This window comes from Emys orbicularis, chromosome 15, assembly GCF_028017835.1.
Source record: "Emys orbicularis isolate rEmyOrb1 chromosome 15, rEmyOrb1.hap1, whole genome shotgun sequence".
Classification (NCBI taxonomy): Eukaryota; Metazoa; Chordata; order Testudines; family Emydidae; genus Emys; species Emys orbicularis.
Window position 1 is genome coordinate 18,758,414 of NC_088697.1, and position 25,685 is coordinate 18,784,098.

At 55.2% G+C, this 25,685-nt stretch overlaps 2 protein-coding genes across 2 annotated transcripts; one reads left to right on the forward strand and one right to left on the reverse strand.

Annotated features, from left to right (window-relative positions):
• Positions 1-22: 22 nt before the first annotated feature.
• Positions 23-8,625, reverse strand: LOC135889172 (cryptochrome-1-like). The gene is made up of 10 exons (XM_065416983.1): positions 8,411-8,625; positions 6,739-6,933; positions 6,481-6,599; positions 5,202-5,356; positions 4,555-4,695; positions 3,664-3,831; positions 2,566-2,706; positions 1,374-1,525; positions 622-851; positions 23-99 (listed from the first exon to the last, which is right to left on the reverse strand). Exons 1-10 carry the CDS (start codon positions 8,623-8,625, stop codon positions 23-25), a joined length of 1,593 nt encoding a protein of 530 aa, XP_065273055.1.
• A 14,801-nt stretch (positions 8,626-23,426) lies between these two features.
• On the forward strand, positions 23,427-25,240 carry TIRAP (TIR domain containing adaptor protein). Its single transcript, XM_065417045.1, has 3 exons — positions 23,427-23,445; positions 24,165-24,767; positions 25,197-25,240. The coding sequence occupies exons 1-3, from the start codon at positions 23,427-23,429 to the stop codon at positions 25,238-25,240; spliced, it is 666 nt and encodes a 221-aa protein (XP_065273117.1).
• The last annotated feature ends 445 nt before the right edge of the window (positions 25,241-25,685 follow it).

A 25,685-nucleotide genomic window follows, 5' to 3' on the forward strand; every position in this document is an offset into this window, starting at 1 on the left:
CCACTGGCAGTGCTTGAGGAATTCAGCTGCTCTTAGTCTTTGGTTTCTTTGTCAGCAGTTCGGCCACAGAGGGACCAGCAGGTGTCTTCCTTTTGGCACCTAATGGGAGAAACAAGCAGCCAGCTTATTAGGATGAAGAGGGCAGGGCTGTCCTGTCTTCCCTGCTCAGACACTGCACTACAGCCCTAAGAGCTGTGGATGCTGGCAAGCTGGCATGTGGTGGCATGGTTGGGAGACTCAGGCATCTCTCAGATGGCCGGGAGAGCCATACAGCAATAATAATGAACACTTAGCTCTTGCGTAGCATCTCTCATCCATAGGTCTGAAAGTGCCTTACAAAGAGGTTGGTGGTGTTATCACCATTTTATATATGGGGAAACCAAGACACAGGGCAGTCATGTGACATCCCAAGGTCACCCAGCAGATTAGTGGCTGAGCTGGGACTAGATCATAGGTCCCTAGAGTCCCAGCCATAGCCACTAGCCATGATGCCTCCGCAAGGGAGGGCTGCTCTGGATTGTCTCCTCCCATTCCTCACAGCCAGTACCTTGCACTTCAAACCCCAGCCTGAGAGACCAAGCCACAGAGCAGCTCCGGGTAAGGGGGGGGGGGGGTCATTACCTTTCTTGCCACCCCCTCCCTCCAACTGGGCCGTGGTGCTGGCCGATCGCCGGGCGTAGGCTGCCTTCATCCGCTCCACGTTCCTCTTGCTCACCATCTCGTGCACCACGATGGGCTTAGGGTAATCTCGGCCAATCACGCAGCCTGCCTGCTCCTGCACGCTTTGCGGCGCCTTCCAGGGCTCATAGATGTACTCAGCGGGGAACTTCCGGAGGAAAGGGAGGTACTTCCTGCAGGAGGGTCAGGCCCCAAAGGAACAGGCAAGGTGGGTCAGTCTGCCCCACAAGATACAAGCCGAGGTGGGAATTCAGTGCCGAGCCACAGGTCCCTCAGGGCCAACTGCCTTCACCAGTGTTTCCTAGCCAGCCCAGGCTAAGGGGGCTAGAGCATGGTATGGGATCTTTGGCCCACTCATTTCCTGGCCTGTCCACTGAAGCTGCCAACCGGGGGTGGGGGTAGCAATCTGACAAGAGCTCCCAACTTCCTGTCCTCACAGACCACCCAACATGGGGGTTACTTCCAGTCACTGTTGGTCTAGAGCTGGAAGGATTCACTGCCACTACCAGTCTCCTGGGTGGAGATAGAAAGACAGACACCCCCACCCCTCCCCCACCCCCGCTATATCCCCTCTGCAATGCCATGCCGGAGCCCCACTCGGACTGCAGCGCTCGCTGGGCTGTAGCAGACGCTCGCATGTTCCAGGAAGAGGCTGGGCTCCGCCGTGGCTCTGCTGGACTTTGCCCTGCACCTACTTGATATACTCTCCGCCCTTGTCCGTCTTCTTGCCGAAGGCGATGGGCGAGTAGACGCGGAAGAACTGGTGGAAGAAGGCACTCGCCGACAGCCACTGCCAGTTGCCAGCGTTCAGGGACCAGTCAGCATCCAGCAGCAACTCCTCAAAGACCTGGGGTGGGAGGAGTGGATGCTTTGGGGAAGGGTGAGATCATTTGTAACCCGCCCCCACCTCCAAAACTTTCTGCTTCCCTTCAGCCTGGGCTCAGCTGGGCTCCTGCCCCATGGCACCAAGGAGGGGTGGCAGCTGCTCATCAGGTAGCCGGTCCCCAGGGAGTCAGCCCAGGTGGCACGTGGACTCCATTCCCGTTTTCCCCTCCTACTTTCCCCCCCGGCTGTGGCACACAACCTGGGTGGGCAAGGCGCCCAGCCAGGAACCCCGACAGCTTTCTGAAAGAATTGGCACCTCCCGTGTAGCACCAGAAGTGGAGGGTAAAGATAGCGCCTGTAGGTTGGTGCCATATAACTGTGATTAGAGAAGGGCTGTCAGAGCAGCCAGGGAGAAGGGGACATTGGAACAGGTTTGCGCCATGACCGTGGCTATTCACACCTCCCTTCCCAAGCCTGGCTTAGCTGCGTGGCGCTGGGCCCAGAGTCGCAGGCAGGGAAGAGCCTCAGACGCTCACTAATTCATCGGAATGGGTTTGGTTTCTCACTGGGTAAGAGGCTGCAGGAGTCTCTGGCCGCTCTCCAGTCTCCATTCCTACCCGACCAACTGTAGAGCCCAGCACCATGAATGACAGCCTGGAGGTCCCACGTCCTTGCAGGTCTTGTTCAGCAGCCCAAGGGCAAGCCTGATCTCCCCTCTGGCAGTGGGACCACAGGTAGCTCCTGCTGCCAGAGGTGGGGATGGGGCAGCTGGGCTGGAGTAGGGAGGGAACTCCCAGCCTCGTTCCCAGTGGCTCCAAGCAGCATGGGGGGTTATAAGGCCAGCCTTGCTCCTTGCAGCCATTGGCCGTGGTGCAATCTCCACCTCCCTCCCCACTGTTTGCTCATTGGCCGGCAGGGTGGAGAGTTCTGGGATGAACGCCAGGCTATCCACGTCTGCAGGGCAATGGTGCAGCCCTCAGCCAGCCTGTCTGCTTCTTTGTCAACCGTGAAGGTCCTGGAGGCCCCCACCATTTCAGCAGAGCCCCTCGCAACATGCCTGACCTTTTGCCCTTGCTCCCAGGATATCCACAGGTCTCCTCGAGTCAGGAAGCAGGCCACAGCATGCCGGGCCAGGTGATGGATCCAGCCTTCAGTGCGCAGCTGGGCCATGATGGCATCTATGAAGGGGTAGCCTGTCCGGCCCTGCCAGGGAAAGAACTTGAGCTTAAACCTCCAGCAAGCTAATCCAGGCAGCTATGTGCGGGGTACACTCCTGGCTTCACCTGTGAGGTGTGGGGCTGGTGGCAAGACCCATAGAGCTAAGCAACCAATTACTGCCACCAGCCAAGGGAGATCTCTGGTACCTCGAGTGGCAGCTACTGTATTTTGAAGCTGAAGGACCAAGGTTCTAGCCCTGGCTACCCATGCCTGCCTGAGGTATCTGGTGACCATGTCTATTGTCTGCCGAGAGACTGTTCCTCACACCGTCTCTACCTCGTCCCTGAATTGAGCAGTTCTCCCTTTGAGACAAGCATCAGCAAGAATGGATCAAATTAATCCCTGGTGGAACTCCACTTAGAGTTACACCAGGATGTACTCGGGCCCTGCAAGCACTGGGCATGTAACAGTCCTATTCCGCTCTGCGGCTGCAGCTCCCAATAAACGTGTAATTGAGGAAGCTTTGCTGCACTTTTCCCAGCAATCCAAGAGCTCTCCTATGCCAGCCTTGCCTGAGGGTGTGACCCGACAGCCATGCCGTCTCTAAGTGTGTTCCCTCTAGCCAGCACAACCGCTAACCTCCTTGGCGTCAGCACTTGGTTCTCCAACGCTCAGTGGTGGGAATAACCCCACCGGTGCTGGGAGGCAGAGGGATGGCCCTGCCAGGAGTGCACTAGAACAAAGATCAGGCGTGTAAGGCTGCTGGCCGGGCTCCCAGAGGCCAGGGAGGACTCACCAGGCCCTTCCCTCAGGGCGCAGGTTGTTAATTCAGATTAAACCCTCCCTCCAGCTGACCTCTCTCGGCCCTTTGCAAGGATCACCTGACCCCTTCCTAACTGGGTAAATCGAACTCTCTCCCCCGGCCCTGGCAGACCACCTTGCTACAAGGCTCTTGTCACTGGGACATCATTGTCATTGGCCAACGTTGCCAAAAATGGGTACCTCGCTCCAGGCTCTGAGGTGCTCTGGATTGTTATCCCAGTCCACCTGCACGCAGACGGGGTTGCCTTCCATCTTGTTGAAGTTGGGGATCCCAGCTCCTGCCGTGTAGAAGAACTCCCTCCACAGGAGCTGCCCGTGCAAAGACACGGGCGGGTTGGAGTGTTTCCTCTGTCAAAAAAGGGCAGACGTCATTCTTGTCTCTGGCACATAAACGAGGAGAGCCCCGGAGAAGGGATCCAATGGTGGTCCCTTGGCAGGGATTACTGCTATTGGTTTCCCAGGCATTCATATACCCAAACACCGAGGGGACTTTAAGGCCTCTGGAAAATGAGGGATTAATAGGATTGGCTAGAGCTGGGCATAATCCAGGGAGGCACTGTAAAAAGCTTCCACCACGCATGCAGCTCTGCCAAGGTACTTCACTCCTGATCCACATCAGCCCCTGCCCTTCTAGGCCTGGGCTTTCTTATTCAGAGGCTACGATAGAGCCAAACCCTAAAAATCCCCTGGTTTTATGGACAAACTAAGCCTAGGACGAGCCACGAGACAGATTTTCCTTTGTGATTCTCGGGTTTAAACCCAAGAGGTTATGGTCTAAGTCTAACCAACTGCACCATCCAGCTCACCCATCTTCCTCCTGCTGCCATTCATGCCCCATTCCCATTGGCACAGAGGCAGCATCTTCACTGACCATTCCAGGAAGGTTATTTGCCTACCCAGAGCAATAGATCTTACTCCAAATGCCCCACACCCATATGATCCAGCAGCCCTTGCAGGGCAGAGCACTCTGACCTGCACGGTGCACCTACCGGCTCCTTTAGACCTAACGCAAGTGCTGGCAAGCAGCTGCCTGATAAAAGAGCTGCCGAGCAAACCTGGTTTCCTCCTTACCCCCTGGTAGACTTCAGCCAACCTCCACCAGAAGGTTCGCACTGACAAGCATCCAAACTTGATGTAAGGGCTCAGCACGGTGGTGCTAGGGTTCAGGGAGTTGGGCTCAGTCTGGGGCTTCTGGAAATTACACACCCAGGCCTGAAAAAGGACAAGAGAAGCAAATGAGAGGTGCCCGAAGCCAGACAGAGGACTCCCTGCCCAAGGGAAGAGGATGGCCTAACTATATATGATGGAAACCACTTCAAGCCAGGAGGTGCGGCAGCACCCCTACTTCCAGCACCTACGATCCTGGTACCAAAATAAAACAGAGAGGGGAGTAGTTCCAGGCACTACCATTCTAATTAGCGTTTTCCACCCACTTTGCAGTCACTTAGCACAGGGGTAAGTGACTGAGGTGCCACGCAACAATGAATTAGGCCTGAGGGCTTTAATGGAGCTGCTGGCAGTGCTGTACTTACAGCCACACTCCTGGATCTCTCCAGGACGCTCCTGCCAAAGCCCATGTGGGCTCAGCACAACGTTGCAGGGAATCAACCTAAGATGCGTCTCTTACACCGTTTGCTTGAAAGCTCAAGGGCTCAGTGTTAGCCCTTTGCTGCCCCAGGCCTCAGAGGGGGAGAGGGGATCAATGCTAACTACCATACCGTTCTGTTCATATGCAAGTCAAGCCTGCAAAGCGCCTCAGACTCTCCTCCCGGGTAGAGGCGAGGACCTGCTTGCTCCGGGTCCTGACCCAGCTCCTCCAGCATAGGGATCCCATACTCTGCATCGTGGTTGTCTTTGCAGGGGGTACAGCAATCTGGGATAATAGGCACAGTCAGTACTTCCGTGCACCAACACTAAAATATACCGTACATTTGTCTGGCCTCTTTAGTTGTAAAGAATCTCCAAGTGCTTTATAGAACTAAAGAGGGATTGCTGCACCCAGTACTGAAATGCAGCCACCTCTGGGGTGGAACACAGCAACTGTTTTACAGCCTCATAACACCACTACACCAAAGTCTAGGAGAAGAAGAATCCCATTTCCCATGGAAACTGAATAGGGATTTCTGGAACACACCGGGGAAGCCTAGAATACCAACCACAGAAGCTTGCAGTCAGAGTGCTGGGACATGTCCCCCTAGCAGAGAACCACCACATTGACAAAGGCTTGTCCCATACTCACCGTCCACAGGATCTGGTCTATACTCAGCCTGTTACCAATCCCTTTAGTGTGCCCAGCCCCCACACAGTTCCACGGAGGCAGCCCCTGGCTTCCAGGACTCTGAGACTGGTCCTTTAGGCACCAACAAACCCCGTCTCTCTCTGCGGCTCCCTGCAGCGAATCCAACCAACCCAGACTCCTGCAGAGGCTTGTACTGGGCCTGTCAGGGCACAGTGCTCTCACTGGGTATTTGCAACAACCCACGCAGCCTTTTCCAAACAAGGGAGCCATTTATAAGTCACCTGGCTATCGAAGCTGGAAGGCCTTACGTTAGCCCAGAGAGGCAGAGTTAAGCCATAGGCCACCCTGGCCAAGCCAGCGCAAATGCCAGCCATGCTAGGTCGGACTCCATCTCTGTCCCAGTCTCTCTCCCTTGTCTGGTCCCAGCCTGGGGAGAGCAGCGAGTTTCCTCAGAAGCCCACTCTTCATTCCCACCCAGGCATGGCTCAGCCCTTTGTTTCCAGGCAGGGCCACGCTGCGCGCACGCACCCCCCCCCACACACACACCCCGCCCCGTCTGCCAGAGCGTCCCACTGCTGAGTGTCAATGGGACTTCCTGTTGTCACTCAGGACCCTCTCTTGATCTGGGTTGGTTTCAACCAGTTCCTTAACGACCCGGTTTGTTCCACCCACATGGCAAGGTGACACACACCTGCAAGGAAGGAAACTCAGGCACATAAAAATCATTACAATATTACCAAACCCTTTGTTCCACTCACCCTTCAGGTTTTCCAGAGTGGGAGCTGGCACGGGCCGCTTTGGTGGTCCCAGGGCCGCCAGGAGCGTCTGCAGGCGCACATAGGTCAGAGGCACCTTGCCATTGTTCTCAGCAATTACTCTGTGAATAATCAAAGGGACCTATCACCGGGGAGAGCCCACGGGGCAGAGGGCACTGGCACCCTCTTTTGCTGGGACTCCAGGGGCTTTAATGCCCAGCAATGAGCAAGCCACATGAGGACCCCACTCCTGGGACCCACCTGTCAGTGTCATACAAGGTGTTGGACACTTTCTGAATAACCTGAACGCCATGTTCAGCCGCCAGGCTCGCCACCTCGCTATCGCGCTGCCTGGAGTAGGGCTCCGTGTCTATCTCGAACGTCAGCCGCGTCACCTTCCACTCTTTAAAGAGGACCGGGAATATCTCCGTGGGGCGGCCACGCACCACAAACAGCCTGTGGAGATGCCACCAAAACCTAGTCAGCCAGGGGCAAGGTAAACAGCAAGGCCCAGGAGTCCAGGTTTGGTGGCTGGGCTCAAGAGAGAGCATTGCATAGTGGGAACTGTAGTCTACACATACAGTCATGCTAGGCCACTTCCAAGCATGGCATGTTGGGACTTGTCTCCATGGGTCACACTTCCATGTCAAAAGTCAGGGCAGCTACAACCTGCTCCATTTTATGGCCTGTCGGGTGGATCCCTCAAGCTCCTGGCTGAGGAACCGTTGGGTTCCTTAGGCTTAGAATGTTGCTCTGGCTTCTGCGTCTGACAGCTTAGCAGGGAACACAGAGCATGAGATCTCTCCATGCCAAGTCCCTTGGTAGTCTTACCTTGGGGCTCCAGCCTATGAGCTGTGCAAGGAGCCCTACCCCTCCACAGCTGGGACACGGATTGTAAGCAGCAGTCTGCTCATCCCAGGGTGGGAAGGGAAATGCAGGCCACATAGCTAGGGAAGACAGCGGTCCGATGTGGGATCCTGGCAATGAGGATATTTTGGAACCTGACTTCTACCCCTTTGGCGAAGTGGCTCATGTCTAAGACCTCTCAAGCATGCTGCATGCTTCATCTCAATTAGGCAGCTGGAGACACAGAGGGTTGTGAGGAACCTCCCCTCCTGGACAAATTCATCCCCATCAACCCCTCAGTAAAAGCCTTTCTGCTGCTGGTTACTCCAGCCCTGTAGCCCTCCTTCGCTGCACTTGCTCTCATAACCAAGTGCCCTTTAGAAAGGGCCGCTCAATTCCCATTCAGTTAAGCTCAAGCAGCTCCCTGACATTCTGGGGCTGCTCCTGATCCTACTTTGGGACCGTCTAGAGGGATGTGCATTGGGAGCCCATTTCTGCAGTGCCCCACGCCACACCTGGGCGAAGTGCGCGTCACACACAATTAAGTCAGAATGGTAACCGTGCACTGGTGTCACAATGTCACAGGGTGCAGAGCTACAGAGAACCAGGCCTGGGTATTTTGGGGGGGGGGGGGCAGAAGCAGTTACCCCTGTATGGCTCATTCATCTAGCAGATGGAAGCATTTCATCGTTTAAAAGTAACAGCTGTGAATTGGGGGGGGGGGAAGAGGAGAAAATACATTTGTTTGACTTAGATTGAATTTTTCAGAGGAAGGCAGTTCTCCCGGCACAGAACCTGCCAGCACTTTGCACTGTGAATCCACAGCTCAATGGCACCGTATTCTCTGGGACAGGGAGCTCCAGGCAGCTGGGACCAGAGGGACCCAAGGAAGCAGAATTCTAACATCTACTGGGCCCACCCTGCAAGCCCTGTATGTACACAGCTCCCAGCGAATGCAATGCGGATCCCATGGGGAGAGGGTTAGCAGAATTAGGCCCATTGTTTTTCCAGGTACCAGAGACAACCCCAGCTAACTGTATTAGCCCTCCCTATACTCGTGCTGAGTATCTGCCTGGACAGGACTTGCCTTGAGTTCAGTTTCTGAAGGCTCTCGTCCAGATCTCTCAACGACTCGACCAGAAACCTCCAGCGGTTGACGCTGACCCGCATGTTCTTTGGGAACCAGGGGTCGAGGATGAAGATGGGATAGAGCTTGTGGCAGTCTGTCATTGCTGCCAGCAGGGCAGGGTTATCGTGAAGGCGAAGACCCTTACGGAACCAGTGGATCGATATGTGCTTCATCCTGAGGGTTCGGCTCCCTGGTCTGTGCCTTCCTTCTCCTTTGTCTCAGTGTCGGGTCTCCTGGGGGCAAAGGAAAGCACCTTGAGAACAGGCATGTGACTCCTCTCCCCCCCTCCCCAAGCCAAACAGCACTGAAAGCAATGAGTTAGGTGCCTAAATACCTTGGGATCTGGGAACTCTGGGAATTAGGCACCTGAAACCTTGGAGGATCTGGGCTCACACAATCAGCCTCAGTCCAGCCACACAGATTGCACATATTCTAAGGCCAGAAGGGACTCTGCCATCACCTAGTCTGATCCGCATAGCAAAGGCCATAGGACTTTCCCTGACTCAATTCCTGTTTGAGCCACAGCAGATCTTTTAGGGAAACCACACAGCCTGGAATGAAAAACAGCCCGTGCAGGAGAATCCACCCCAGCCCTGGGTACATTGTTCCAATGGTTAATTACCCTCACCTAGTAGAAATGCACACTTTATCTCCAGGTATTGCCCTGACAGCTTTGCAGAGGCGGACACTGCAGCAGGCCTATATGCCCATCTCCACTTCCTTCTCACCTGGGTGCTCCTCCTTGGGGCCCCAGCTCTGTTCCCCGCTCAGCAGGGACCCCTCCAGCTACACCAGGCTGCCCCTTTCCCTGCAGAGCCCGCCAGGAGCCGGCTACAGCGCGTTCTAGCCTGGGAATCCCCAGCCTGGTTGGGTAACACTTGGCTTCTAAGGCTGGAAGTGAGGTTACAAAACAAGCCGCTGTCAGTCAAGCGGCGTGAGCCTCGCAGGCAGCCAACCAGGGGACTTCGAAACACCCAGCCCACCCAGGGAGGAGCAGGGACAGGTGGGGCTCTTTGAGCGGAGCTGGGTGGGTCCGTAGCTCTGATCTGATCGCAAGGGGGACGGGACGGGACGGGAGAGAGCCAATGTCGCTACTGTGCGGCCCCAGGCGGGGGCTAGCTGACAGCAACGCAGAGCAGGGATCTCCTCCCAGCAGTGCTGGGGGCAGCACAGCGGGGGAGAAGGGCCACTTGCGGAGCCCGGCTGCGGTCACGTAGAGCGGGTGGGGAGAGGCTCTGGAGGGGTCCCCCGGTTGCTCGGCTCTGGTCTCTCCCTTGCTCTTGGCGAGCCGTATTCAGGGCCTGTCAGCAGAGCCCGGCCGCCCCCCGCCGCTTCAATGCCGCTTCGGCAGCACCTGTCCCACCAACGCGCCTGGGGACCCCCGGGGAAATCGGTGCCCCCCTCCCCTCCAGCGAACCTGGGAGCGCGAACCCACGTGCGAAGCTCGGGAGTCCCGCCCTGTGGCTCCACCCAGCCCGGCCGCCTGGTGTTTCCTTGCAGGGGCGGGGAGCAGCCGCCGACTTCCCCAGCCCGCCGCTTGAGCAGAGAGGTGGCGGGCCCCGGAAAGCCAGACGCGGACGGGTCACGGAGCGGCGCCGACCTGCCAGTGACCCGGCGGGGAGGCGCGCACGGACCCCCAGAGCCCGGCCGGACGCGCAGGGCTGGGTGAGTAGCCACCTGTCGCCTCCCCGCCAGCGCTCGGCCAGGGGCCCCGGGGCAGCCGAGGCGCACAGCGCCGGCCGGTGTGAGCAGCTGCTTCTGCCTCCAAGTGAGCGGGCAGGGCAGCTCCGAGGGGCCGGGGCAAGAAGCTGCAGCCGGAGGGAAGCAGAGTGGAGCATGTGCCTGGCAGCCGGGTTTGTTCACCTTTTTCTCAGATCCCTTTCTGAGCGCGCCCGGCTGGCAGGCTGCAGAGGGCAGCTGGTGTGGGGAACGGTGCCAACTACTGCACAAAACCCAACCCCCTGGCCCCGCCCCCTCCGAGGCCCCGCCCCTTCTCATCCCATCCCTCTTTCCTCTAGCTCTCCCTACCCTCACTCATTTTCTCCGCACTGGCGCAGGGGGTTGGGAGGCGGTGAGGCTCTGGCTGGGGCGGGGGTGGGCTCTGGGCTGGGGGTCTGGAGTGGGGCCAGCAATGCAGGCACTGCCCCCCGCAGCTCCCGTTGGCCACAATTCCCGGCCAATGGGAGCTGCGGAGTTGGAGCTTGGGGCGGGGGCAGCACGCGGAGACCCCCCCTGTCTCTATCCAAGGGATGCAGGGACGTGCCGGTGTAGCGGCACAAACAGCTCTCGCTCCCGTTTTGCTACTTTGGGTGTACTGAGCATGCTCACTCGAACTGAGCATGCCCAGTAACCTTCGTTGTAGCCACTGCCCTCTCTCTGCCCTTACTTCTGCTTACGATTTGCTGCCTCCTCTTTGGGGGGGTTTAAAAGGATTAAGGGGGCAAATCGCAGCGGGGGGCTGTCAGGGTCTGAGCAGGGGGCAGAATTTTACTGGCCTGGGGGGGTTCAAGCTACTGTAGCTAGCGGCAGAAGAGGGGCTGAAGGGGAAAAATCGGTGGTGGGGGGTGAGAGCCGGGGTTAAGGGGTGGGGGGGAGACACTGCCAGACCCCGTGCGGGTACAAAACCCCCGTTTAGGGAGGGGGGGGACAGTGACCCCGTGGGATGAGCCACCCACTGTGCTCGCTAATCTAGGGGTGTGGGGGGGCAGAGGCTGTTTTTGTTCTTCTCACAGGGACGCTGCATGTCAGCCTCGGAGCAGAGGGCGGGTTCCTGGGACTGGGGTCTTAAAGGCACAGGCCTCCAATTCCTAGCCTGTCAAAGCTTAATCACCGCAGCTCCTCTCTATCCTATACAAGTGTTGCAGGGCCAGGGCCACCCAGAGGAAGGGGCCAAGTGGGGCAATTTTCCGCAGGGGCCCCCACGAATATGTCGGAGGCTGCCCCCGCCTCCATCTTCCCCCGGTGTCTCAGTGTGCCGCGTCCGGGAGCGGCCCTGGCGCACTGCAGTGCGGTGGCTCCAACGCTGTCCGGGGCCGCTCCTGGTCGCAGCACGCTGAGGCTCCAGGAGAGGGGGTAAGCGGCATGGTAAGGGGCGGGGCACCCCCCCCGACCCCATCCTAACCATCACCATCACCCAGCAACAGCCCATTATATAATTGCAAATGTATACATACCATTAAAGCATTTAATGTTTTTAAATAATGTATTTAGTGTATTTTCAAATTATTACAAATTAATTTTTGAATGTATGTCACTGGTTATTTTTTACATTTCCAAATACATGTTACTATAGTATTGCAACTTTTTTTATGGAAGGGGCCCCCAAAATTGCTTTTCCCCAGGCCCCCTGAATCCTCTGGGCGGCCCCGTACATGGCTACGTTACTGCTCCAGCCAGGAGACTGAATGCGGTGAAATATTGTACAGACACTCCCTCCCTCCAACTCTGCCTCTCACATTTTGAATATGTAAAAGTGTCTTCTATCAGTTTCTATGCCTATATGAAATCACTGCAGCTCATTTCTCTTATATAATGTGCTGAGTTGCTAACTCCCTCCCAGAGCCCACATGTCTGCACCCCCTCCTGTACCCCAATCCCATGCCCCAGGTCAGAGCCTGCACCCCTCACTCAAACTCCCCATAGCCTGCAACCCTCCTGCACCCCAACTCCATCCCAGAGCCTGCACCCCAAAAAGGGCTGGATTAACTTTTTGTGGGCCTGGTGCTAAACATATTTGTGGTCCCCAAGGGGGAAAATGGGGACATGGGGCAGGGGGGGCAGAGTCCTCAGAGCGACGGGCTGGCCGGGGGCAATGGGAGATGGGTCATGGCACGGCAGGGACAACCCTGCTCCACCCAGCCCAGTACAATGGCACTGTTTACAAACCGGGAGCTGCCAGACGCACACTGGCCAGCCCGGCCCTGCACTCCCATCATGCTTCTTCCCCTTCGGGGTGGGCCCATGACCCCAAGGTGATACCAGAGTGGCCCCTTTGGTCGATCTGCTTCCTCCTGGCTAATGTGACAAATTGATCTATTGTACGATTGAGGCGCGCTGTTTCACGTATTTGTGTGTGAGTCCGTGAAAAGGGAGGTAAGCTTTGGGGGTACGGAGCATGCCCCTGAGCCCAAGCTGAGACCAGAGTGGCCCCTTTCATCGATCTGCTTCCTCCTGGCTAGCATGCCCCTGAGCCCAAGGTCATACCAGAGTGGCCCCTTTCATTTTTTCCACTGGCTTCCTCCTTCCTTATTTCCAATGACTTGGCTGCTCATGCACCTGTCACTGGTCCATGGGGTTGCGAATCAGGAGGGATGGGGTTTGTGGTCAAAAACACTCACGGTCTGCTTCCTCCTGGCTAATGTGCCAAATTGATCTATTGGACAATTGAGGCGTGCTGTTTCACGTTTTTGTGTGTGAATACATGAAAAGACCCCCACAAACCCCAGTGCCCTCCCACAGACCACTCCGAACCCCCCCCAGATCCTCTCACTGCCCAGTGCCCCCTAGCTGTAGACCCCCCACAGCCCTCCCACAACTGCACAGTGCCCTGCCCCTCCCCGCCCAGAGCCCCCCCACAGATTCCCTCACTGCCCAGTGCCCCCCACCGCCCCACTGCCACAACTGCACAGTGCCCCACCCAGACCCCTGCACACTTCCCAGCGCCCCAACACACACAGATCTCCCCACCCCCCACTGCACAGCACCCCCCCAGACCCACTAGAGACCTACTCTCCCACACCCTAACCCCCAGCCACAATACCCGGCCCTGATGGGAGGTGACTGTGGCTGCCAGGCTCAGCCGGCAGTGCAGCCAGAGCTTGTCCTGGGGCAGGATAACTCCGGCCCCTTGGGGGTGCAATCAGCCAGGCTGGAGCAGGAGCAGAGCCTACCCGGGCCAGGCTCCCTCAGGACCCATATGCCTAGCAGGACCCAGCTGAGCCTCCCACACTCTCCCCCTCCCCCAGCCGTCCCCTGTGACTGGCTGAGACTGGCCCAGCCTCTGCATCAATCCCAGGTGGCTCTTTCCCTGGGGAGGCAGGTGGGGCCCCACAGGTCCCAGGCAGTGGCAGTGGAGACAGCTCAGAGCTGGAGCAGTGCTGGGGAGTGGGGCATATCCCTGGGACATGACTCCTGAGATCCCACCCACACCCATTGGCCCCGTGGCCAGCAGCCCTGCCGAGCCCACATGGTGGCCCCCAGCTGCTGGGTGATGAGCCCCCTACAGCAGTGGCATAGCCAGGTTCTAACATCAGGGATTTCTTGTATTATGTATAGTGAGTGTATTATATAAAAATCAGGTAGTAGGGTTTACAATGTTATAACAAGAGATTATGCTATTATCATTATCCAGTCAACTTGCACACTACTATTTTGAATTAGTGATAATTCACAGAGAGAGAAAGAAGAAAGCTGAATTTAGAGAATAATTATTAACCAGATTCTTGGTTATTCACCAGCCACTTTGCTCCAGTCCATAGCACAAAGCACCGTAAACACAGTAGAATCTGGCCAAGAGAATATTCACCTCAAATTGTCATCTGCTACACTCCCCCCCCCCCCATTCCCAGTCACCACTATTCAGCAGGGCCGCCCAGAGGGGGGGGCAAGTGGGGCAATTTGCCCCAGGCCCGGAGTATGTCGGAGACTCCCCCCACTTCTGTCTTCCCCCATCCCATCCCCCGGCATCCTGGATGCAGCACGCTGAGGCTCCGGTAGAGGGGGTAAGCGGCATGGTGAGGGGGTAAGCGGCATGGTAAGGGAGGGGCCGGACAACCCCCTGACCCCATCCCCCCACAGCCATGACCCCCAGCTCCGAGCCCAGCCCCTCTGAGCCAAGCCCCCCTGACCCCTTCCCCCCCACAGCCCAGACCCCCAGCTCCCAGCCCAGCCCCTCTGAGCCGGACACCTCCAGACCCCATCCATCCCCTCCACAGCCCAAACCCCCAGCTCGGAGCCCAGCCCCTCTGAGCCGGCCAACCCCCTGACCCCATCCCCCCACAGCCATGACCCCCAGCTCCAAGCCCAGCCCCTCTGAGCCGGACACCCCCTGACCCCATCTCCCCACATCCCTGAGCCCAGCCCCTGTGAGCCGGGCACCCCCCAACCCAGAGCCCAGCTCCCCCCGCAGCCCTGGGCAACAGCAGCACCACCCCCAGGCAGTGACAGCCCATTGGCACCAACCATCACCATCACCCAGCGACAGCCCATTATGTAACTGCAAATGTCTACATCCCATTAAAGCATTTAATGTTTTCAAATACTGGATTTAGTGTATTTTCAAATTATTACAAATTAATTTTTGAATGTATTTCACTGGTTATTTTTTACATTTCCAAATACATGTTACTATAGTATTGCAACTTTTTTTTATGGAAGGGGCCCCAAAAATTGCTTTGCTTTGTAATAATTTGAAAATACACTAAATACATTATTTAAAAACATTAAATGCTTTAATGGTATGTATACCAGCTGCTTAGCTGCAGCGCGCCAGGGCCGCTCCCGGACACGGCGCACTGAGACGCCGGGGGATGGGGGAAGACGGATGCAGGGGGAGCCTCCGACATATTCATGGCGGCCCCTGCGGGGCCCCTGGGGCCTGGGGCAAATTGCACCACTTCCCCCCCCCCTCCCCTGGGCGGCCCTGAGACAGTCTCTCGCCTAGACCTAGACCAGTTTCAACAGATTTAAAATTTTTATTAAGATGATGTTAAAAAAAAAAAAAGTGAACAGAGTTTGAGCATAGAAGTTTCTGGTTCTCAGGGAATACTGTACAGATCAATGGTGCAAAGTTTGGTTTAAAATCAGGTGGCATAAGGAATACATAATCTGCAATATCCCCGATTGGGGGTAAAAGGTTGATGGGTCAAAGTACAGGCATTGAGATATGAGGGTATGAAGTTCATATACTGGCTATGTACGGGTGTGGAGTATAATGAGTAGATATAATGATGAGGATGGATTGACCCTCATTTGGTGAGATTTAATGTTCAGGGGGTTTATGGTTCCAGTAATTCTCTACAGATTTGTCACCAAGATCAAGGACTGCATTGAAAAGACAGCAAGGCCTGTGTGCTGGACTTGTGTGTAGAAGCTGATTCACAAATATTCAGTGTAGTGTATTATATGGTGTCATCTTACATCCTTCCCAAGGGCAAAAAATCTTCTGAAACAATGAAGGCTTGGGCTCATAACCAGTGGCTGCAGAACTTTTGGATGCGCAAGTCCACATTTCTGCATCTGTGTGCAAAACTCACCAAAATAAAAGCTGCACTGACAATGGAAAAGAAAAAAAAATTGCACTATGGGGATATGCAACAACCGATTCTTATTGGTCAATCAGTGGTCTCTCTCCTAAACCAAGGTGGACTGGATTTCTTTAATGTAAGTAGTCACAACATATTGTTAAAGCTCATTTTATGCTCAATGCTGTGTTAAGATCTCTGCAGTCACAGATAATAACGGTCTTCTTGGGGAATCACGGCACAGTATCCAGTCTGCAAGACACACACACACACACACACACACACACCCTGCTTGAACAAAACCCCATCCCTCCCGTTTTGCAACCATCCCCAGAGGAAGCAGACCGTGAGTGTTTTCGACCACAAACCCCATCCCTCCCGTTTTGCAACCATCCCCCAGAGGAAGCAGACCGTGAGTGTTTTCGACCACAAACCCCATCCCTCCCGTTTTGCAACCATCCCCCAGAGGAAGCAGACCGTGAGTGTTTTCGACCACAAACCCCATCCCTCCCGTTTTGCAACCATCCCTGGACCAGTGACAGGTGCATGAGCAGCCAAGTCATTGGAAATAAGCAAGGAGGAAGCCAGTGGAAAAAATGAAAGGGGCCACTCTGGTCTCACCTTAGGCTCAGGGGCATGCTCCGTTCCCCCAAACCCTACCTCCCTTTTCACAAATTCAATGAAAGGGGCCATTCTGGTCAGGAAGCAGATCGGGATTGTTTTTGACCACATACCCCATCCCTCCTGATTCGCAACCCCATGGACAGGTGGTAGCAAGTTAACAAACTGTTTAACAAACTGGCCACTCTGGTCAAGAAGCAGATCGGGATTGTTTTTGACCACATACCCCATCCCTCCTGATTCGCAACCCCATGGACAGGCGGTAGCAAGTTAACAAACTGTTTACCAAACTGTCACGTTGCGTGGCAGAAACCGCACCCAGTTGCAAAACGGGAGGGTTGTGTTTCGTGCCGTTACACCGGCCGCTTCTGGGAGCAGCACAGGGCCAGGCCAGGCAGGGAGCCTGCCTTAGCCCCGCTGTGCCACCAGACTTTTAGCATCCTGAAATCTCTTGGTCTGGCTTCAGTAGCCTCTGGGAGATAGAGCTTGATTCTGGAGACTCCCAGAGAAACCCTAGGGGGTGCAGACCATGAGCTTTGCGAGGGGCTGGCTGTCAGTCCGTTTTGTGGGGAGGGAAATCCATGGGATGTAGGAAAAATGCCTAGGGGAGCTCTACAAAACTCCACCTAAGTTCCCTCTAAGCTGCGTGGCTGCATACCTGCCTATTAAGCCCTGTGCAGGGGCTCAGCGCTGCGGCCGGGGGAGCAGCTGTGGCCAGGGGAGAGGAACCCCTCCCTCGGCCCGGCCCAGGCCCGCTGGAGCTGCCGCGGCTGGGGAGAGATGCCTTCCCAGGTCCCAAGCTGTTGCAGCAAGAGAGGGCTGTGGGGAGTCGTCTCTCCCCACTGCAGCCCCGGGGCAGCCTGCACCCCAAACCCTGGCCCCACCCCAGAGCCCCCTCCTGCACCCCAACCCCCTCATCCCTGGCCCAACCCCAGAGCCTGCAGCCCCCCAAACCCGAACCCTCTGCCCTACCCTGGAGCCTGCACCCCCAGCCAGAGGGAACACTGCCGCTATCCCCAAGCTGCTGGATATTTCTGTTACAGTGAAACAGTTAATGTTGCCACTTGCATGACATTGTTAGGTTTCAGGTTTATCAGGTGGTGAGATTAATGGAAGAGCCCCTTCCACTCTGAGCTCTCATTTCAGGCTCTCTGCAGACTTACTCAGATAGCCCGACATCCAGGTCGCTAGTTGGAGGCTTTCCTTGGAAAGGGCTAGAGGGGTTTAAAAAGTGCTGCGTGCGACCCTGCTGGCCTGGCATGATGGCTCCATCATGACCCACTTCCTCAGGGTCAGCTGGTGGGCCTGGGTGGGGGGGCGCTGGGCTTGCACCCTGCCCCCATGGAATGACCCCTCCAGGCTCAGGGATGTTCCAAGAGCTATAGGGCTTCCATGAGGGCAGGACCATTTCACAGAAGGCCAGTGGCTCTGCACAGCTCCCATCTCCAACAGCTGGCCTCACCTGTGATCACTGCCAGGAGCTGCCCCAGGCCAGGGGTGGCTGAGCAGAGGGGGCCGCCACGTAACATTGTGCTCTTTGCACTGACTTATGATGGGGAATCTCCGCCTGGCTGAATGAAGACAATACCACTGAGCCTTGCCACCCCTCTGGCCTAGCCCCTTCCCGACTTGTGGAGCCTGAGCTGTGCCCATGAGAGGTCTCCATGCAGCTTCCCCTACCAAACCTCCCATCACATGCTTGTTATTAGGAATTATGAGGCAAGGCCCAACAACATGCTCAGGCTCAGCCTTTTATGAGACAAACGTAAAGAGCCCTTGCCCCACGTAGCCCCCTCTGTAAGGGACAGATGCAGAGAAGATGGGATGCGCTGGTACTAATTTAAGTATATAACTCCCTTCCCAGAGCACAGAGGTCCTTTGCTGCTGTGCATAGCAGATTGTTATCATTTGTGAGCCCTAAGGCTGCACATGCCGCTTCATTTTTGTAAGGTCACTCGTGCATTTAGTTATTACTAAGCATTGGCTCGTTAGAGTAACATGAGGGCTGAGACAGTGCTCGCTCATCTGCGATTGGAGGGTCACTCATGAGCACTAAGATGGCAGATGTCGGCTTGTTGTTGTAGAGTTGTGGGCTCTCCAGCTACACACTGGCTCATTATCGTAGGGTCCTGGACGTGTTGGTTGGGGGAGGGAAAAGGTGAGCAAGGGGGAATTTTTACCATATTTGAAGCATTTATTTTAGGGGGGAAACATAAATTACACATGGCAAAGATATATAATCCGATTTTTTGGCTCCAGCCTCAGCGGTGTCATTATTTTCAGACAAGATTCTGAAACAATCAACCCCAGAAGGATGCAAATCATGTGCGAGGATACCACTCATAGTATAAAGTCTCACAGCCCCTTTGCATTCTCCATCTGTTTGTTGCATCCATCATCTCTTGTCATACTTAGACTGTAAGGTCTTCTGGGCAGGGACATCTTTTTATTACATATTTGCATGGTGCTGAACATAGCGTGGCTGGTGCTCTTGGGGCTACCCCCAGATGAATAAATAATTACACACAGCTGGTTTTTTTAACCTAGGAAATCACGCACACAGCCAAATTAAAATATTAAAAAGAGCAGGTGCTCCCCCATTCTCTACCCCTCCCATCTTGTGTTAAGATCGTCTTTGCTAGAGAGAGCAGGGGAGGAATTGCTGAATCTATTAATTTGTGTTCTTAGTTAAATTTTGTTGTAACCAAGGAGGGAGACCCTGAGATCAGCTTTCCAGAAATAACTGTACTGTGTTCCTGAAAATATAGTGTGTGTATTTAAGAACATAAGAATGGCCATACTGGGTCCAGCCCAGTATCCAGTCTTCTGACAGTGGCCAGTGCCAGATGCTTCAGAGGGAATGAACAGAACAGGGCAATTATCCAGTGATCCATCCCCTGTTGTCCAGTCCCAGCTTCTGACAGTCAGATGTTTAGGCACACCCAAAGCATGGGGTTGCATCCCTGACCATCCTGGCTAATAGCCATTGATGGACCTATCCTCCAGGAATGTAGCTAATTCTCTTTTGAACCCAGTTATACTTTTGGCCTTTGCAACATCCCCTGGCAACGAGTTCCCCAGGTTGACTGTGCATTGGATGGAAAAGTACTTCTTTTTGTTTGTTTTAAACCTGCTGCCTATTAATTTCATTCTGTGACCCCTAGTTTGTGTGTTTATATGAAGGGGTAAATAACTTTTCCCTATTCACTTTCTCCACACCAGTCATGATTTTGTAGGCACCTATTATATCCCCCTGAGTCGTCTCTTTTCTAAGCTGAACAATCACAGTCTTTTTAATCTTTCCTCAGATGCAAACTGTTCCATACCTCTTATTATTTGTGTTGCCCTTCTCTGCCCATCCATGCCAGGTGCACCAGGTGTGGGCAGGCAGGCTCAGCAAGGCAGGATCCAAGTGTGAAGGGGCTTAATGTGGGGGGATCCAGGTGTGGGTTGAGAGGATTCTGTATGGGGCAATCTGGGTGCGGGCAGCTCAGTGGGGGATCTGGGTGCGGGGGGGATCTGGATGCACAGGGGCTTATTGAGGGGTTCTGGGTGCAATGGTAATGGGACTTTGCAGGGGGGTCCATGTGAAGGTGGTTGGGGCTCAGCAGGGGGGTTGGTGTGGAAGCTCAGTGGGGGGTCCAGATGCTATGGGAGTGGGGCAGGGATCCAGGTGCAGCTGGTTGGAGCTCAGTGGGGTGGGGATCCAGGTGTGAGTGGCTTGTTGGGGTGGTCCAGGTGCAGGGGGAGTGGGGCTCAGTGGGGGAGGGTCTGAGTGTGGGGGGGGCTGGATGCACAGGGGTTGGGAGGATGAGGGAGCAGCTCCCTGTACAGGGATCCCTATCCCTGCAGCTGAGGAGTGATGGGTGCAGGAACCAGGGGGAGGAGAGGAGAACTTGGCAGAAATTCCTGTAGCTGAGGGAGAAATCTGGGGGTGGGTCTGACCCAGCCCTGGATGCTGTGCAGGGGAAGAGGAAGTCCCGTCCTGCCCAGCCGGGACTAGCAGCTGAGCTCGGCACAGGGTAGGAGCCACCACCCAGGTCTTCCCCAGTCCTGCCTCCTGCCCCACAGTGATTTACCTCTCTGCCAGCTGCTCTGGGCGCCTGAAACATACTGCTTGGGAGGGTCGCATGACCGCTCTTGTGACTTCCCTTTGCTTCCCCGTCAGAAAGTCATTTTTCTGTGGGGAAGCAATGAAATCTTCAGGGGACATAAATTCTGCACATGTGCAGTGGCGCAGAATTCCCCCAAGAGTACTCTTGGCAGTTCAGGGACTTGGGCAATGCAGATGCCACAGAGAGCGCCACAAAGACTGGAGCTGAAACAGAGCCTGCCTGCCTGCCTCCCCTGTGCCTGAGGGACACCTGGAGCCAGGGGGAGGCTGAGCCATGAGCCCAATAGACAAACCAGGCTGCAGAAGCTTGCACATAGGTGGGACCACTCCAGGGGTGAAAGTAACTTAAAGGAGTCCTGAGTGGGGGCGGGGCCTCAACCAGAAGAGGCGGGGCCTTTCAGGATTTAAAGGGCCTGGGGCTCCCTGCAGGGGCCGGAGCGCCGGGCCCTTTAAATCTCTGCCCGAGCCCTGCTGCCGGAGCTCTGGCGGTGATTTAAAGGGCCTGGGGCTCCCCGCAGTGGATGGAGCCCTGGGCCCTTTAAATCACCGCTGGAGAAGCCGGTCCAGTCCAGCACGCCGTACCAGTTCTTGCCGGTACTTCGTACCGGCCCGTACTGGCTTACTTTCACCTCTGGACCACCCCACTCTTTGAGCTGTGCTCCTGGGCGGGACGGAACAGTTGTTACAAGGCCAAAGCCTGCCTGTTTGCATCCCGGGAGGGTGGACTTAAGCCCAGGGGACCAAGTGTCCACTCTGCAAAGAGGGTGCTCTGCTCATGCTCCCAAGGATTCCTATTTGGGTGGAAGGGCGTGTTTGGGAGTGTTTCCAGATGCTGAGGTCATCCAAACATTGTGCTTGTCTAAGCAAAGCTTGAGCATCAGCAATAAATGGCCTTTGTCTCATTTCCTTATTTTAAAGAAACTGCGTATTCGACAATAAGGATCCAAATGCACTCCGGCTCCTGCTGTTGCAACACAAGAGAACCCGAAGTATCCAGTCTGGTGCTGGCTCTTACGGAGCAGCTGTCCCCTTGCCTGCTACAGCCAATATCCTTAGCAACACCCTTGGTGATTCGTGATGGAAGGGTGTGATATCTGTTGGTGGGCAGGATAGCTTTTAAGTAAGTAGCTTTAATGCAGGCTAGATGGCCTGGGAGACTGACGTGCCCAGTCTACCCCAGACCAGACACCCGTGGCAATGAGTGATCTCTTACGCAGCGCTCGCTAATGGAGTCTGCACGTGGAATACGCAGATTGTTCTTCCCCCAGGAGTTGGGGGCACGGGGTGCAATGGTAAAGAAGCAAGCACGATCTTTTTATTCTGGAATTGTACAGCGCCTAGCACAATGGGTCCTGGTCTTTGACTGGGACTCCTAAGAGCTCTGGGCCTACAAATGCATAATATGCTGAATTTAATACCAACATGAAAGGAAGCAGAACAGCTGCTGACCGGTTGTCCTTCCCCTGCCTCTTCTGTTACAGGTCAAGATTCATGTGAGCACTTCTCATCTGACTGTTACCCCAATATGGCTGGTGAGTAAACAAGCAGCATGTTGACAGCATGATCGAGGGGCTGGGAACAGGAGGCAGAGCGTCTATCCCTGACTTGCTATGAGCCTGGGAGAGTCGGTTTTACTCTGGTGCGGTTTCCCCATTCTATGGACTAGGGATAACATACCCAGCTCTATAAAGTGCTTTGCTCTCATAGCTGAGAAGGGACATAAGCGAACCACTAACCACTCCTCATCTATTTCAACTCTCACACACCTTGTAATATTCTAAATGAACCATATCGGCCCAGGGCAGGGACTTGGCCACTGCTGCGGACAGCCTCAGTGGAAATCTCAGCTCAATGTGCAGCTGCAGTCCAACACCCCCCCCCCCCCAGCAAGTAAGATGGTGGGCTGCACAAGGAATGGGACGGAGAATACAGAAACCTATCAATAGTGACAGATGTAAATCAACTGTGTGGTCCTCTCTGGAATACTGTGTGCAGTACGGCCATCCTGTCTCTAGGAGGACAATGGGAGTTAGCGAGGCTTCCAAGAAGGGCAGCAAGAATGATCAAGGCCATGAGAATTTTCCCTAGGAGAAAAGATGGGATTGTTTACCTTAGAAAGGAGACCAGTAAGAGGGGAAGTGTAGCAGAGGCTCTGGGGGCCAACCACTGCCTCAGTTTCCCCTCTCAGATGGGGATCCACAGTGCATTTAGTTCACCCAGGTGACCTAACCCTCCAGCTGAGTCAGGAGAGTCCCACCTCCTGGAGTTGGGGTCAGAATCAAACCCCAAATCTTCCACCCCATCCACAGCCCTTCCTCTCAGCACCTGTCCTGTTCCAGAACAATAGCCTTTCTCCTAGCTCCAGTCAGGCACTGTCAAAGGATCCTGAGTTACCACAATTCATGACAACAAATTCTGGCCAGGATATTGTGAGGTGATGAGTCATCCCTGAACTAAAGCCTGGCTAAACCACACGTGGGGATGAGTCACTCCTTTGCTAGGCTCCAGCCAATCCAGGAGCCACTAGCTGGTCTGGTGACTCTCAGGGCAGGTATATAAACCGCTCGGGGAGACACAGCAGCTCTGTCTGCCCAGCTCACTTCATAGCTTGGAACTCTCCCCTGCCCGACAGTGGGGACAGACTCCACAGGCCTCAGCCTGCTCCAGCCCTGCTCTGGGTCCAGCCTGGCTCCCAGCCCTACTCCTGCCTTGCTCCAATTCTGCTCTTGACTCCTGATTCTGGCTCTGACCGCTACCACACTGACCACTAGGTGTGACCATCCATGTCTTGGTTTCTGACATATTAAACTTCCTGCTTCAGGGCTCGAGCTGATCTCTAACTATAACAGTGGGGGGCACTGCAGGATTCTTACATCTTCCCCTAAAGCATCTGCTGTTGGCCACTGCTGGAGACAGAGACCTAAGTCTAATCCAGTTTGGCAGTTCCCATGTAAATCTGACCTAACTCCTAATTTAGAGCAGCCGGGGATTTGGGGTGATGAGAGCTGAAGTAAGCGGTAAGGAGGCAGATTTTGCACTTCATCCCCCGGTACTCTACTAACTCTCGTAGCCTTGGAAAGGCTGCCCCATCTGGGCCGGGGTGGAGCAGCTGCCATCCCACAGAGCAGTGAGTGGAGGGGGAAGCTTTGTCCGAGGGCACCCGTTAGTGCAAACGTTAGTCTGTCAGCCAACCTCAAGAGTCTGTGCTGTGCAGAGAACCTCAGTACTTACAGCTCACCGGGGTCCCATATGCAGTAAACTACCTGGAGCTTGGATCTCCCGCTGCAGGAAGAAGAGCAGAGTGATCCAAGCTAGGACCCTATCCTGAGGCTTCAGAGAGTCTGGGTATTTTAGACCTGATGCCCAGTGGCTCCAGTTAAAACCTCCGTGAAAGCCAGGATTTTTTTTAACTGGCTTTTGATTACAGCCCAGCCACTCAGATCCTAATCTCCCTGTGCCCCTCCATGCCTGGAGCTGTACGGAAAGGCCTCTCTCTCGAGACACTGTTGGACTAGACCTGTCTGCTCCACCTTAGCACTAGACCTGTCTGCCCAGGTCCTGGGGCAGGGCTGACACTTGGTCTCTGCGACTCAGCTCCCAGATGACCCCATGATAAGAAAGCAGGAGGTTCAATGTCCGGAGATGCTCCTTGTGGTGCATGGGGAGGGGCTGGGAATATGCCCAGGAGGTATTTCAGCCTTCAGTGAATCTGACTCTGATCTCTTAAACTCCACAGGCTGGGTCAGGCGGCTCCTGCAGAAACCCAAGCGAAGCTCCAGCTCCGCAGGAAGCAGCTTGAACACCAAACAGTCGCCCTCCTCCTCTTCCTCCTCCTCGGTGACAACCGCCAGCTCTTCCACCAGCAGTTCGGTGGCCAGCCTAGGACAACTGTCTCCTGCCTCCCAGGTGAGCATCAGCAGCTCAGGGAGTGCCCGCTGGGCCAAGAGCTATGACGTGTGCATCTGCCACAGCAACGAGGACTTTGAGTTTGTCGAGGAGATGGTCTCCTATCTGGAGAGCCAGACTGAGGGCATCCGCTGCTTCCTGCAGCTGCGGGATGCCATGCCGGGGAGTGCTATCACGACAGAACTGTGCGATGCTGTCCAGAACAGCCACTGCTGGGTCCTGCTAATAACCCCTAGCTTCCTCGAGGATCCCTGGTGCAGGTACCAGATGCATCAGGCGTTGGCAGAGGCGCCGATGGCCAATGGGCGTGCCATCCCCGTGCTGAAGGGCATTGACCGGAGAGACTACCCCCGGGAGCTGAGATGCCTGTATTATATCGATATGACGCGCAAGGAGAATGGCTTCAGGCAGATTAAGGACACGATCCTGCGCTGTAAGTAAACTGTAGGGGGCAGTCGGCTTTATAATGGGCCCGTATAGGGTGTTTGCTCTTCACTCTGCACAGGCTAAGCTAAACAACCTGGAGTGTCCCTTCGATCATACCCTGCGTTTCTATTGCACCTTCTGGGCTTCAGGAGTGACTCTCACCAGCCATGGGGTGGAACACAGCAGCTGTCTGACAGCCCACAGATACTGTACAATCTTCTGGGATGGGAAGTAGAGAATCCTGTGTCCCTCTGAAACTGCAAGGGAAGATCTAAAGAGAAGGGGCTGGGCCCTCTGTATCCCATTGGAGTGGGGTACAGTGTAGGATCTCTCTCTGGGAGGAGAGGTACAAATACATTACAGTGTGACAGCGCTGGAACATCAGTCCAGCTGATATCCCTTATAGTGACCCTGGTTTCTGTCCTGTGTCCCTCAGACCTGCAGGAGCTCTGTCGAAGCACCGTGAGCAGAACAGAGTGACTGGAGTCCTGCAGGGGAAAGAAGCACCTCGAGAAAGCAGATCCCGGCCGAAGGGAAATGGAACGAGAATCCACACTGCTGTTTCCAAAGTCTCTGGAGCTGCCTCATTTGATCTCAGTGGAGAGCAGATTCCAGGTGGTCTACAGCCAAGTTCCCCGATGCACAAAGCACCTGTAGAATTACAAATGGGAACCAACTCTCACGAGGGCTTCTGAACGGAAGCATTTCTCTCGTGTCAGGCTGCTCCCCACCATGAACGCTAATACCAGGCACTGCCGAGAGGACAAGCAACATTGGTCTAACACCAATGGAGAGTGAGGCTTACGTGTGGCTTCTGGTGCTAAAGACTTGGAAGAAGCGTGAGGCTTGTTCCATGTTGTACTGTACAGTGCAGGGGACTTGGCTAGAATCTGGAGCTTGAGCGTTGGTGACTCCAAGTAATTGA

What these genes read in the sequence shown, in the direction of transcription:
- LOC135889172 (XM_065416983.1), bottom strand. Translation starts at nt 8,625, where the DNA reads ATGAAGCACATATCGATCCACTGGTTCCGTAAGGGTCTTCGCCTTCAC. An exon ending in CTTCAGAAACTGAACTCAAG is followed by an intron (nt 6,934 to 8,410) that starts GCAAGTCCTGTC and finishes GCATCTCCACAG; the next exon opens with GCTGTTTGTGGTGCGTGGCC. An exon ending in AAGGGCGGAGAGTATATCAA is followed by an intron (nt 852 to 1,373) that starts GTAGGTGCAGGG and finishes ACCCTCCTGCAG; the next exon opens with GAAGTACCTCCCTTTCCTCC.
- TIRAP (XM_065417045.1), top strand. An exon ending in TAAGGACACGATCCTGCGCT is followed by an intron (nt 24,768 to 25,196) that starts GTAAGTAAACTG and finishes TGTGTCCCTCAG; the next exon opens with ACCTGCAGGAGCTCTGTCGA.